This window comes from Halichoeres trimaculatus, unplaced genomic scaffold (genome assembly GCF_033239565.1).
Source record: "Halichoeres trimaculatus isolate MK-OKI-2021-1 unplaced genomic scaffold, fHalTri1.1 fHalTri1_scaffold_23, whole genome shotgun sequence".
NCBI classification, from domain to species: Eukaryota; Metazoa; Chordata; class Actinopteri; order Labriformes; family Labridae; genus Halichoeres; species Halichoeres trimaculatus.
This window is the reverse complement of record NW_027437201.1, coordinates 11,901,819-11,916,116: the sequence shown is the minus strand read 5'-3', so window position 1 is coordinate 11,916,116 and position 14,298 is coordinate 11,901,819. Positions and strand designations below refer to the sequence as shown.

General features: G+C 43.9%; 1 protein-coding gene across 5 annotated transcripts in view; it reads right to left on the bottom strand.

Moving 5' to 3' along the window:
- arhgap17a (Rho GTPase activating protein 17a) overlaps window positions 1-14,298 on the bottom strand; it is a 35,661-nt gene that overhangs the window by 4,244 nt on the left and 17,119 nt on the right. Inside the window, exons 3-21 of one of the 5 annotated variants that reach the window (XM_074662928.1) lie at window positions 12,208-12,312; window positions 12,017-12,049; window positions 11,500-11,576; window positions 10,780-10,891; window positions 10,335-10,411; window positions 10,066-10,183; window positions 8,668-8,736; window positions 8,387-8,468; window positions 6,517-6,644; window positions 5,373-5,484; window positions 5,002-5,083; window positions 4,771-4,851; window positions 4,571-4,684; window positions 3,903-3,994; window positions 3,016-3,163; window positions 2,467-2,757; window positions 1,716-1,864; window positions 410-946; window positions 301-323 (exon numbers count right to left, since the gene is read on the bottom strand). In XM_074662928.1, the coding sequence (XP_074519029.1) occupies window positions 319-323; window positions 410-946; window positions 1,716-1,864; window positions 2,467-2,757; window positions 3,016-3,163; window positions 3,903-3,994; window positions 4,571-4,684; window positions 4,771-4,851; window positions 5,002-5,083; window positions 5,373-5,484; window positions 6,517-6,644; window positions 8,387-8,468; window positions 8,668-8,736; window positions 10,066-10,183; window positions 10,335-10,411; window positions 10,780-10,891; window positions 11,500-11,576; window positions 12,017-12,049; window positions 12,208-12,312 (2,412 nt within the window). In that variant the 3' untranslated portion in view covers window positions 301-318. The remainder of the gene's footprint in view (window positions 1-300; window positions 324-409; window positions 947-1,715; window positions 1,865-2,466; window positions 2,758-3,015; window positions 3,164-3,902; window positions 3,995-4,570; window positions 4,685-4,770; window positions 4,852-5,001; window positions 5,084-5,372; window positions 5,485-6,516; window positions 6,645-8,386; window positions 8,469-8,667; window positions 8,737-10,065; window positions 10,184-10,334; window positions 10,412-10,779; window positions 10,892-11,499; window positions 11,577-12,016; window positions 12,050-12,207; window positions 12,313-14,298) is intronic. The other 4 variants (XM_074662926.1, XM_074662927.1, XM_074662929.1 and 1 more) reach the window with 4 other exon arrangements.

The window sequence follows — 14,298 nt, the reverse complement described above, 5'->3', positions numbered from 1 at the left end:
TGGTGTTTGAGGCCCCTCCTCTTAAAAGATCTGTGTACAATATTCTCATCACCTCCTGAAGATCTCATGAAGATCTCAGAACTCGGTGGATGTGATGGAGCCAAGTGGGTTTGTTCCCTCACCAATGAGGATATTTGGATTATTGAACATCAGAGACAGGACTCTACTCAGTCTGACAGTGGTGCATCAGGGCGAGGTGACTGTTGTCTGATAGAGGCAGCAGGCAAAACGAAATGGCGGTGGTGGTGATGGTGGATAAAAAGTGCAGATGCTGCCAGTTAAATATTTTTACCAACAAACCTCTGACATGTGACCTCTTTAACCTGTGGAGGTGTTACAAGGCGAGAGAAGTGTTAGAGGTACAGTAGGTTAGTGTTGGGCTGTAAGAGGTAAACCTCGCTCAGCTCACCCATCATCTTGTAGGCGGTGGCACAGATCCCGTTGGTGTCAGTGGGCATGGCGCTGGGCTGAGGTGGAGGAGGTATGCTGGGTCTGTTCCGAGGTTTAGGGACAGGCCGAGGTCGAGGAAGTGATCCAGTCTGGTAAGGAGACGGGGACGGAGGAGCAGCTGCATCTTGGGTGGCAGTAGAGGGTGGTGGTGTGTCTGGAGGGGTGGGGGTGCCTGGAGGTGAGGAATCGGCGTTGTGGTGATCCCCGTCAGGTTTGTTGGGAGACGAGGGCTGGGTGGGAGAGCTGGCCTGTGTGGGGAGCTCAGGGGGCGGGTGGTTGGGTGCTTGGATGGGGGGTTGGTTGCTGGAGTGGCGTCTTGGTGTGGCACATGGCTGTGAGTTGGGAGAGGTGGGTGAGGCTGGTGGATGGCCGGAGAGGGGTCTGGGGGTGGGGCTGAGGGACTGTGATGAGGAGGAGGCGTGGTTTACAGAGTTGGAGGGTTGGCTGGGTGGAGGGTTGGTTGGTTTGGGAGGAGCAGGAGCCTGCTTCTTGGTACCTGAAATACCACGATGAATACAGAGATTATCAACAGTGACACATCTATGTTAACCATCCCAAGTTTGCATGAAGAAGAAAGACTGATAATCGGACTATAAGCTGCTGTCACAACTGAAAACAATCCACCTAAAAGTATCTCCAAATGACTAAAATCCTCCTCTCATATTTCAGAGACTCATTTGATGTGACACTTGAGTGAAAAGGTGAATTTACTAACCATGATGCAAGGACATGTTTTAGAAAACCCTTGTGCCAACTTCTGTCTAAAACGCTTCCTTCTGACTGCTGTCTCTTTAAGGCTCCCAGCACTGTGAACCCCCTTTCTTCTGATTGGTCAGCCCTTTGGAGGCCTGTTAGATGGCAGGACTTTAATGTACAAGGCCTTCCCCCTGTCATGGACCCTCTCTTTAACTTCTTTAAACCCATGAAAGCAACATTTAAAGAGACCCCTCCCTCTTTATCTTTCGTTATCTCTAGCATAATACCCCTCTTTAAGTTTAGAATCATGTGAAAAGACAGTGCAGTAAAACAGAATATTTATATCGGACTAGCTGGGAGTTTAGGGGACTTAATGGATTGTGTTTGGGGATTCATATCAGAGCAGCTTAGGTTTAACCCAGAGGAGGGATTAGCATTCTTGTGCTCTTAGAAAATGTTAAAATGTTGGGGGTATTACCCAAAATGGAAGAGAAACATGCCTCTAAACCTTCAGGTCCTTACCCTGAATACTTAACGTTCCTGAAAAAATCTGTGTACGAGACTCCTACCTCTGCGCATCAGATGTGGACTCGGCCCCATGGATCCAGCCCCGGGGTTCCCAGTGCCCAGCTGACCTGCAGCCTGGCCTCCTCCTGCAGAGCCGTTCCTCTGGAGGAGGGGGGTGGAGGTGGAGGCAGGGTCACGAAGCTTTGGGTTACTTCAGGGAAAAAGAAAGAGAAGCCTTTTAACAACACCCCAGGAATTGTTCATTGAAGAATTTAAAAATAGGAAGCGCATCATTTTGAAAAGCAGACTTCTTGATAAATGATGTCCTGATTCAATCTGGTTGTCTCATGTGACTTCACCTTCACAGTGCGGTGTGTAGGACCTAAAGAATGCTGATCTGAACAGAGTAATCTGTGTGGAAATGAATGTTGTCCTTTCAGCAGCTAAATCAAAGACACCCTTCAGTCGTTGCATAACACGCAGCAGAGTCTTGGCTTCTCAAAGCAGTTTGGGCCAGTTTGTGTAAGTTCCTGCTGATTCCAGTGATTTGGGGAGGAAAGCGGAGGCCCTGCGAGTGACGGTCAGAAGACTGACAGCAGCCATTGTTGTGCTGAGTCTGGGGGCAGATTTAGTCCAGTCTGCATAGCTGGAGCTGGTGGTGTTTGTTTGAGGAAACTTGTGGTTTGTGCTAAAGAAACTGAAGTAGGAGGTGGTGTCTGTGTGATTCCAGTGAAACATGCATTTATTAAACTGATCTGGTTTTCTGTGGCATGCTGTGTCGATCTCCACCAGCAGCAGAGACGCAGCCCTTACCTGAGCTCCTCTGTGTGCTGTGCGAGAAGCTGCTGAGCCGCAGCAAGAGCAGCCAGACTCTGCGCCAAGCTTTGCTGGGAGGCGTCAGGCCCCGAACCCCCTGATGGAGCTTGAGGCTGAGGCTGGGGCTCGGAAGAGGGCTGAGGGACCTGCCCCAGTCCGACCCCGTGCCCCTGCCCTGAAGCCTCCACAGGGGGTAACGGAGGCTGGAAGGCGGGTGAGGTGTGCTGCTTTCTACCTAAGGTGTTACTGCCTCTACGGAGGGTGTGGTCCGAGTACTTGTTAGGGGTGCTACACAGGAAGAGCAGGAGGGAAAGAAACAAAAAGAAAGAACACCAAAGCTTTGATCAGGAAGTCACCGATTAGAGCAAGACAGAGAATCACCAAAACCACCCAGATTGCAGAGAAATGATAAAAAAAACAGAATTAACTGTATTCTAAGAGGTCAATTAAATACCAAAGCGTAAGAGAGAGGTCAGCTGGATTAAAGACAGTTAGCTAGTTAATTCTGGAGACAGAAGAAAAAGGACGGCTCATGAGGTTGATTACTTGTCTTTGCGAGTTGTGTCGTTCTCCGGTCCCACCATACTGCCGGGCCTCTTCCTCTCTATGGTGCTGCTGTCATAATCAAGGTGGTTGTTGTGGTTGGAGGCAGGCGTGGGCAACGAAAACATGCCCGACACGTTGAAGTCCACATCTGAAGAAAGAACAAAAAATAGGATTTAAAACTACTACTAAACTTCACTGTTGTGATTGTTCTCCTTCAGGACAGAAAACCCCCCAATCAACCAGCCCATCCTAGAGACAAGACACGGCATTTTCAGAGGTCTTAAACATCCCTGATTAAATCAACATCCATTAAAGGAGTCTTCCACTTAACCAGCCAGTAATCAGCCGAAGACTTTGTTGTTTAAATACGACAGCAGAAGCTGCCGAGACAACATCTCCAGATGTGCTGACAGCAGTGTGGACACCTCATCATCATCATCATCATTATCATCATCTTGTCTTCAGATAAAGGGGCTCAAAACAGACAGGCTATAATTAACTGTCTTGATGATTAAACAGGAAAGAGGAAAATAACAAGAGGACCTCCACCGACCCTTGGGTCCTAAATAAGGATTTTACGTCTGTGAAAAACATCATTCTTTAAAGGTAGTTGAAAAAAAGAGGACGATGATTACAAAATGTAGACTGATGTTGACATCTGACTTTTATCAGTGATGTCAAGCAATAACAGGAGTTAATATAAATAGAAACAGGCTTTATGGAGGTGCAACTTTTTTTCCCCCCAGCTCATTCTCATGTCAGTCCAGTCAGAGATCTCTCGCTGATCCCAGCAACACTTGAGCCTGGTTTAATCCTCTGCATTGATCCATCCCAGGTTTCAAATGAATATATAAAAAAATTAGTTGTTACACTCATGCAAATCGTACCCTCAGGAAAGAACCAGTCCGCGTGCTGGATGATCGGCTCCACGATAGCCACCACGTGTACAGAGGTCGCTGCTGCCATCTCAGCCAGACTCCTGAATGGATACAAAGAGAGGCATTAAAGTAAGATGCTTTCTAACGAAATGCCTGCCATCCCAAAATTAAAGTTAAAGAGGGGGTACACAGTTCCTCTGAGGCCCCCATAAACAGATTTACATAATTCACAGTCATGAAAAAGTCTCTTTCCTTTACCACTGCTATCCTTTAAAACTTTTAAAGGTCTCTTTAAGGCTTCCTGCTTCAGAAAACCCCTTTCCTCTGATTGGCCAACCCTGCAGAGGCTCGTTTTAGGCATAGCTTTGAGCAGACCTTGGTGTTTGAGATTGGTATTTGACAGTTTACAGGCAACTTAGAGGATTTCTACAACAAATGAACATGTAGCAGTTTAGTATAGACATCCAGCAATGTTACTTTACATCCATCTTTAAAATATGGGACAGCAGGATACCCCCTCTTTAACTTTCGTGAACTCTGATCTGTCACTGTGAGCTAAATAACCCCTCTTTAACTAAATTCCTTTATCCACACCCAAGTGTAGACTGATTCATTTTTTACACTGTATGTGATTAAACATATTTTTAGTAATATTATCATCCTCTTCAGCCTCTCACCCCTCAGTCTTGGCCCACAGCAGGTTAGGCCCCAGGACTATGGCGATGTTGCTAGGAGTCATCTTGTTCAACTCGCTGTCCTGAGCCAGTTTGGCTAAAAACTTCACCAGATACCTGCACAAGCCCAAAGAAAGCATGATGAATGCAAGACTGGAGATGCTGAAATTACTGTCATCACCTTATATTTATAAATCACTGACCTCAGGTTGGTTTTGTTGTTCTTTGGTAGCTTATCACAAACAACCCAGAGTGCCTGCAGCCTCTTGTCTGGGTCCGTCACACTGGAGAAAAATACACCATTCAGTGATTGAAAGCTGAGGATATTATTAGCCCAGGGTCCCTCAGGCTTGATGTCCTAAATAACCCATTTGGTCATTTCTTGTTGCAGCACAATGATGGATCATTCAGTGTTATGTGTGTTGTACTCTTACCCTGATGCCTGAATCCAATCGTCATAAAGCTGGTGGGTCATCAGTGGTTCAGGTAGTTCTCTCAGGTAAGACTTCAAGGCTCCTGAGAAAGTTAAATGTTACAAATATAATAAAGATTTGTGGATGTTAGAGATGAAATTCCAGGTAGAAAAATATATGACAGTGTTCACGGGTTTAAAGAGCCAAAACCTTATCATGAGCCGAAAAAGGACGGCCTGATAAAACATAATCTCAAAAGAAAAAAAAAGCAGAGCAGTGATCTATTTGGACGCATAACCATATAAGGTAAAGGCTCAAACTTTTGGCAAAAAAACAGAGAAAGAAACAAAAAATTGATAGAAAAATGTGACTGGTCTAGTTTTAGGACATACCAGCAACAGCGTGGGGGTCGGAGTAAAACTCTTCTAGCTGTGACGTGGAACAGTCCAACGCTGCCTTTAGCTTCTTGAGCTTGGACGCTCCTGCTGCAATCCTGAATAGACCCTGTCACACAAACACATAAACACACACACAAAGACAAATAAACCACAGCAACACTGCCAGCAAACAAAAATAAAGATACATGCAGGCATTCAGTGTGTACACAAGACTCTGTGCTGCTTTCACTCTATATACACACACACACACTTTTCTTATAGTGAAGAACACACAGACTCACATACTTCCTCTGCCAGCTGCACATAATGAAACCTCAAAGCAGGCAAACAAACACACCCAGCATTCACAGCACAGCGACTCTTTACTTTGACACATAAACAAAGACGGTCTTCACACTGTAATGACACACAAAGAGCCTGAATGGAGCAACAAATGATGTGCTTTGCAGTCAGCACTTGCACTCGCCGGCCCTTTCTTTGCACAGACGCAGACAGCAAACCTGATTTATCGACAGGAGACGAGTGGATTCTATTGAAATCTAAAATTGTTTTGAGGAGGGGGACATCGCAAACATTTCATAAATCATCCGAGGCAGAATGGGAAACGGTTTTCTTCGGAAACAGGAGGTTCCCCTGTTTACAGTTTGTCTGAATCCGCCCTCACTGTTAGGATGTTCATGCGAACCAACAATCTGCAGCTTGGTTTCAATTACAACAGAGATCACAGGAGCCGCTAAATGCAGCCAAAGCTCCATGTGACTTTTAATGAGCCACGCAAGCACTTCTTCCGCTTACACGACGAGACAAGGACAGCTAGTGTTTGATGGGCGATGATCTCTAAAGCATCGCTGTCCTCTCATGTCATTTCATGTTGAATCTCTGCATCAAACCCCGACCCTGACTTTGACATATATCATGTTACACACTGGCATATTCTCTTAACTCTTTAAAAGCTATTCAGACATAATTTTTGCCATTTTATATCTTGAAATTAGAACTTTATGTTAAGTCTAATAGGACCATTTTTATTAAAAATGAACCATGTCACCTTGCTTACTTTCAGTTTTTGTGGTGAAGACACAAAAAGCGTGAGGAACAAAAAGATAACTTCTTGTCCTCTCTGTTTTCACACCCTTACCTCTTCCTTCATGCCGGTTTCCAGAAGCATCATGACACAGGCCTCTAACGGCAGGGCGATCTCCCTTCCGCTTCTCTTCAAGTGCTCGTCCAGCCCAGTGCCAAACGCGGGCTTCTCTGACCACGAGTCTGAACACAAAGACAACAAACACAGATCAGAAAAACACAAGGATCACCTGCTTGATAGTTTAGCCTGCACTCTAAAATGAGACATGGACTTCATGAGACCTTTGAGGGTGTCATGGTATCAGGCACCACTGGATAGGAGTCAGCAAGAGCACTATGACCAGACTCTGTCAAGCTCCATACACTAAAAACTGTGACACTCTGTTTGCCAGCATGAACATGTCAGTGAGCCTTAACTGCTACATGACCATATCACTAGTTTTCCCTCTCTGATTCACTTTAAGATAGCGATGACCTCTGCCGACGGCAGTTTGGAGATGTTGCTGTCTCTTTAAGGCCTCCTCCTCCACTAAACCCCTTCCCTCTGATTGGCCAACCCTGCCGAGGCCCATCCAGGGCAGAGCTCTGGGCAGACCTTGGTGTTTGAGGGCCAGTCCTTCAATGTGTCGTGAACCAGTTTGGGCATCCTTAGGCAATGACCTCATCTTTTCACTGTGTAATGAAGCTTTCATGCTATTTTCAGAGCGGACCATTTTTAACAGTTCATAGACAAATTCAAGGATTTCTACAATAAATGAACAGTAGCAGTTTGAAAATCAGCATGTTCAGTATAGACATCCAGCATTTTTACTTTACATCCATGCATAAAATAAGGGACAGCAGGATACACCCTCTTTAACTTTAGTTAACTTTGATATGTCACTGTGAGATTAATACCCCTTCTTTAAGTAAAAACCCTCACAGTCATGAAAAAGTCTCTGTCTTCCACCACTGCAATCTTATAAAACTCTTATTTCAGATTTGCTTTAGCTGCTGTCTCTCTAAGGACTCCTGCTCCACAAAACCCTTTCCCTCTGATTGGCGAACCCTGCAGAGGCCCGTCTTGGGCATAGCTCTGGGCAGACCTTGTTGACCCATGTGATGCACCGGTATGTGATAAAACATCTGCTCTAGCTCAGGATTGTTTGTCTGGATCGCAGATTTCTGGGTCAAAAAACTCCTTCCTCTGGGCCAGTTCCTAACCCGTCCTCACTCCCTCTTCAGGGTGCTGTAAAATAATAACCACATGCTCCTCGCCGGCAGGAGTGACTGTGCTGCCTTGTTTCTGTGTTTGTGTGAGCTAATGTGCATGGGAACAGGGCGGCTGAGGAGCGGGGAGCCAGGAGGAGGGAGAAGAGCTTGCAAAACCCAGGTGGGTGTGATGTGAGAGGGGGTTTAGGGGGGGAGTGTGTATGTGTGGAGTTTGTGAGTCATCACCACATGCTGGGAGACCAGGCTTGTCTGGTTTAGACCACATGTGTTTGGTAGAGGGGGAAAAAAACCTACAATATGAAACACACGTCATTAAAAAAGTAGTGATGCAGCCTGAGGAGGAGAGATTGTGTGTGCAAAATGGAAAAGTAGATGCTTTAGGGGTGCAGAGCGGTGAAAACAAAAGACTATTCTTATACATCCTGGCCTCAGAAACAGTTACCGCAACCGGGGGGAAACTTCTGGAAGTTTAAAAAACAACCCAGCTGGTTTCATTTCAAAAAGTGAATAAGGAGCGGTTCCTCTTTCGAGCAACACCTCTGAGGAAGCTTCTCGAAGGGACACCAAACAACATGGGAACTACAGAAAAACTGAGAGTGCCACACCAGGAAAGACTTCCTAATTCATGCACGACACAGAGGCCTTCTTGTATCCTTTCTTTTAAACAAGGCTGCAGTGTTTTTCTGATGTGTGTGTGTGTGTGTGTGTTTTACCTTGCTGAGCCTGGATGGTGGGCAACAAGCTCTCCAGAACAGTGAGGGACTTTCTGTGATAATCAGCCTGAGCTTCTAAGAGCTGTAGACACACAAAGAAAAACCACAGATGGAAATGAGTCGTGGGGGGTGAGATGGATCAGGCAAACAATAAAAAGACACGACAGCAAAGTAAATAAAATGGCTGGCCAAGTCTGTGTTCTCCCAGTTCCTGTGCAGCTGTGAACATTCCCACCGAGGGCTCGTGCAAACACATGTGTGGCTTGTTTGGCTGTACTCACTGTTACGAAGTAGAGGGCATAGTCCCCTTCTTTGGAGAAAAAGCTGTACATGTCTGCAGCCAGCTGATCCTGTGTGACAAAAACAAAAATTTCCAGATCAGTCTAAGATATAAACTGTGTTTGCACATGATTCAGAACGACAACAAGTCAGAGAGCTTTGATTAATCCATTAAAAATCTTCCATCCCCTCCACTCTGTCATCTATTAATGATCTATTGTGTATTCCAAGTGGCATAAGTACAGACGTCAGCGGTCAGCTAAGCCGCTGGCCTGTGTGCTACGTGAGTCATAAATCCTCCTGCTGCTGGCAGGACTCAGTGGGACCGGGAGGGAGAAACCTGTGAAGGGGAAACACAAGGGCTCCGCGCTTCCTGGACTGAAAAAAAACCTGACACATCATGCAGCCGCTGCACACTAAAACACACCAGCAGTGATTCAGTTTAGCGGATGCACACACAGACACAGACACATACACACGGGCATGTTTCAAGCTGACGAGGCAGTTTTCAATCATGTGCGCATCAGCAAACTGGGTCGAAGGGCCCGAGGGTCTTTTAGGAGACCAGTTGTGTCCTTCAATTCCCAGTTTTGACTCCTGGTGTGGGTTTATTTCCTCCCACTTTAACACATTAATGACATTTCACTACAATAAAAAGGTACTAAATAAAAAGCTGGATGACATGATCACTCCCTAAAAGTGAAACTAAAACATGTAGTACTCCCCTACTTCCTGGCTACAATAAAGGTCAAAAAGGCATCCCCCTCTTCCTGGGACATGTTTCAAACTTAGGAAATGTATAAATATTTCTTACACATGGTTTCCGTTGTTACAGCTAGCTGTAATGCAAAGGTTAGTCAAAGTGTCAGATTTTTTTTCAAGACGTAATCTTAAATAAGTTGTCAGGCGCCCATATTTTGTCCTGACCTCTCCAAATTAAGGTTTGAAACGCACAAATATAGTTTCAAAAAATACATATATGTAAAAAAGGGGTATAAAAGGATGTTTGACTGCTCTTTTGAGAAATATAGCGCCCAGCGGCAAAGTGTCTAAATGACTTTATTAGCAAAATATGTTAGCATTAGGGCTATTTTGGCATCACTTTTTCCAGGATTTGTCAGCCTGCTTTATATTTAGCCTAATTTATGGATAGAAACATAGTGCGGGTCTTTCATTTCCCTATCTTACTTTCTAATGTAATTATTCATTATTTTTTGATAAGTTAAAAAATTCCTTATAGGAGCTTTAAGAGTTTGTTATCTGCATATTGTGACATTAAGTTTTTTACTACCAGTAAGGAAATCAGCATGGCTGCAATTTTGGCACCAACTTACAGTACAGATAAACATGGCCATGGTAATACAACAGCTACTGTATGATGAGGTAACGATGCTACATACCTTGCAAAGCTCCACTTTATTCATGGACTCATCCATCTCCTCCTTGAGTAGATCTGCCTTCGCCGTCAGTGCTTGCGTGTTTGTTCCTGAGATTATCGACTTGGTTGCCTGCAACCATCTGATTTTGGATAAACAAAGAGGAGTTAAATGTCACACTTTGAGTGATGCTCTGTTTACAAGTTCCTTTATGTATAACACTGGGATGCATGACCAGACACGGCGTTAAACTCAACACATGGAGAATGACAGTGAGCCATAGACGGACAAACCTCGCTCTGGCAGAATCGTAGTCCAGCACTAACTTTGCCAGCTGTTTCCTCTGCTTCAGGATGTTGGGAATGTCCACCTGCAAAAGTTACATCCAAGACACACACGAGTTAAAAGAGCCTGAGAGGAGACAGACAACCTTACAATCTCATGTTGTTTGTATTGTTGAAAACTCTGGAGTCATTTCCTGCTATTTCAAGAAGAAAAGATATTTAAAAGCCAAAAACTTAAACTTATGTTATCATAAGACTTAGAAATGATAGCAGACAGTCATTTATCTACAAAAACTTTGTATAAACAAAACAAAAGACGGCAAAAAAATGTACTATGAAAAATCAACCTGGCAATCAGGTGTGTAACTATGCTTCAAAACAAACGTACGTCTTGTGAGATTGATAAATATTTCACTACTCTTTAGTTACTCTTCCAGGGTGTGAGGTTTCCTACCTCTGCCAGCTGACTCAGAGGATCCAGAACGTCTTTCTCGATCTGCAGCTCGTGTTGCATCAGCTCTGAAGCCAGACGGTTTTCCGCATCACCGCACACTTCCATCATCTTCCTGTTAGTCAGCACAAAGAGAGAGGGGGGTGTAAAAGCATATCTACGCATCATTACCAAAACAGAAGCACTACTGAGTCGGGGATGTGAGGTCTTGTGCATTATAAATCTTCCTGATAAATCACAATCTCATAGAAGTAAAAGCTCCGGCCTTTTCCTCGGGTTGGTGAAATAAAAACAAGGTTATTTTAATGGTAAAATGTCAAGCTGGGTTGAATTAAATGTACATAAATTCCAAATTGAACAGAAAAAACAGAAAAGGCGAAACTCCTTTCACTTTGTCTAAGTAATGCGTCATTTTTACAGGCGAACCCCCTGACTGTGCTTTCCTTTCCTCACTCTTCCCAGACAGACACTGCGTGACAGCAAACTTTTACTTTCTAGGTCCTCAACCAGAAATTCAGCAACGGGTTTTTTTGTCGCTGCTTTCAGTCACAAGAAATGATCAGACGGTCACAAAAAAGGAACATCTGAAAGTCCCGCGGACAGAAAACGAAACTAGGCGGATTGCTTGTCCTGGATGCGCGGCCTCATATTTCACGCTCCCTGGGGAGCATCTGCTCTACTACAGAGGGCTGCCAAAGAGAAAGTGATTGGTTTTGAACTCACCCTATTAAAGAGTCTTCTCCTAGCTGGTTTCCGCCCTCCACCATCGCCTGAGAGAGCAAAGTCAGAGGAAGCTTTTTCTGTAGAAAGAGGAAAACACCACACAATGATCATGACTTACTCTGAAAGACTGTTCAGAAAGTATGCAGTTCTTACTGGAGCTTTAGCATTTGAGAGTAAATGGAAAGTTCATCAAAGGACTTTCCATTGAGAAGTAGATTCAGGAAGAGGAAAAGAGCTTTCCGAGCAAAGCAGGGAAAATACAGATGTAGAATGGGTCTAAAGACGCAAACTAGGGAAGTGAGACATCTATCAAGTGACACCCCTCCAGCTTATTTTCACTGTCGAACAGTTTATGTCTGAGTGAAACATTCACAAGAGCCCAGCTTCCTGTTTTGACCAGAGAATCCCAAAGGTAAAGTGTCATGCAGAGTGAATAAAGATGACAGATGTCTGAATGGGAGATGGAGCAGGTGGTGCTTAGAACCAGAGAGTCAGAGTAAGTATTCAGTGTTTTTACCTGACCGTTTCCTGTATAGAGGCGTGGTACAGACTGTGGTGCATTGTTTGGGTGTTGTGGGGTAGAAAACACAAAAGACAAATCATGGACTGTACGCCTACTGAGGATACTTTGAGTTCAAACAATAACAGCTACGTGTTTGAAGTGAAATCAGAAACTAAGCCTCATAAAATCCTGAAACAGTTTCTCACATGTCGTTTCTCTGCCTCTGCACCGATGTGTCCCTGTAGGCATGACACCATCCGCTTGTGGGTGTTGTGGGAAACCACACGCACCAACTCCATGCGCCGCTCAATCTGTGAATACACGAGACAAGAAAGAAACAAATTTGAGCAAACAATTTCTATTTACATACAATATGTCAGCATCAGTCATCACAGGGCAGGGTGCAGAGGATATATATGTAAGTGTTAGATGACAGTTTTATTTTCTTTAAGCAGCTTTTGTAGACATGTGGCTTTAGCACAAATACAAGCTGATCTTTACTTTGGTAAACTTGAGAACCTGGACTTCCTGGGGCTGTCCTGATCCCATTTAAGTGCACAAAAAGTGCACATGATTGAAGTCTTAATAATAATACACTGCAACTTTTCTCAATTCAAGGGTGGCAGCCCACAAAAGTTGCACTGAAAGGATGCAACCTTGATCTGTGAGAAATATAGACAATGGAGAAGTGCGTAAAGCTGAAGTTTGTCAAATGTCCACATGAGGCTGACTCCAGTAGTACCAAAAACCACATACATACCAATTCAAAAAGACAAAATTTTACGTTTCTATTATGGCTTCCATTTACAGTGGGCTCCAAAATTCGCTATCAGAATCTGATTGATGACATCATAGATACTAGGAACTAGGGGTGGGAGAAAATAAAATCAATAACAATTTTTTTTTTTTTTTAATCTTTTTTTTTGTTTGTTTTTAAATTTAAGTCCTTCATTTTAGTCTTTGTTTCTAAGCTAGGTTAGAAAAATGTTGAGATATCCCCTAAATATATTTTCCTAAAAACTGACTGACATGTGATGTGCATTTTGGGGGAAAATATGGCTCCTGACGAGGTCTTCAGACATCATCATCATTATACAACTTTTTACATGGTCTTGTGTTATAAAAAAAAAGGAAAACTTAAAATTGCAAAAATTAGAATATTGAAGAATCGCAATTTAATCAGTAACCCAAAAATTGTAAAAGAAATAAATTGGGAGAAAAGCGTATCATCCCAGCCCTACTGGATTCTAAAAAGATTCCTGCAAATGTGTCTTACTTTTCTCAGGCCATGGAAGATAAAATAATGGTAGATTTCATGGCCCACATATCCCATAATTCTTTGCACACCAATTGAACAAAGTTGAAATACACAAACAGAGGTATTTTGTTTCAACATAACAACAGGCTGTAGAAATTTTATTAAATAACAACAAAGCATTCATCTCTTGGATTATTTTGCAAAGATCAGAGATGGTTGTATCAGTCATGTCACAGTAGTGGTACCAGGTTGTAAGTAATAAAGAGCCGACTAGCTATGCATTGCTAGGCAACAGTATTGGTGTAACGTGATGCCAGCATTAGAGCATTGACAGTTGATAAGGGAAACATTTTCATAGACCAACATATATCCCTTAATTATTTGGGCACCAATCAAAACAAAATGGTAATGCGCTATTAAAAAAAAAAGGAATGTTCCCTGAGATAGGACACTTAGCTACATTAGCCAACTAGCTACTCATTTCTAAGCAACAGGATGAGTGCTTTGTGAAGGTGGCATTTGATCTCTATAGTCGTTGATGATGTGAATAGAGAATCCTTCATAGACCAAACCATTTTAGTTCAGGCCTTTGCAGCCTATGAAGGATATGAAAGCCAGGTCTTCCAAAGGCCTGGTCTTTCGAAGGCCTGACCCTACAAAGTCTGGATCCTCTGAATGCTGGTTCTTAAGAAGGCTGCAGTCCATGGATTGAGACACAGCTGGCATTTCATTAAACTCCATATCTTGTCCCGTATTGGCGACTCAACACAGTGTCTCCTGTGTGGATTGATGTGTTCCAGCTGCACGCAGTGATTTGATGTGAAGCTGCCTTGAGGGAGCCAGGGGTCAGAGTTCACACGTGATTGATGAGCCCCGTCACCACAGTGCAACGCTGGAATGTTATCTTTCACACACATGACTCATCGGAAGTGGCACCACAGCAACGGGCACTGGCGTGTGACCGTGAGCGAAGGGTTCCTCTGCCTTAAAGAAAGTCTTTCTGATCACACAGACTTTCTCCTGTGAGCTGGACCTACCA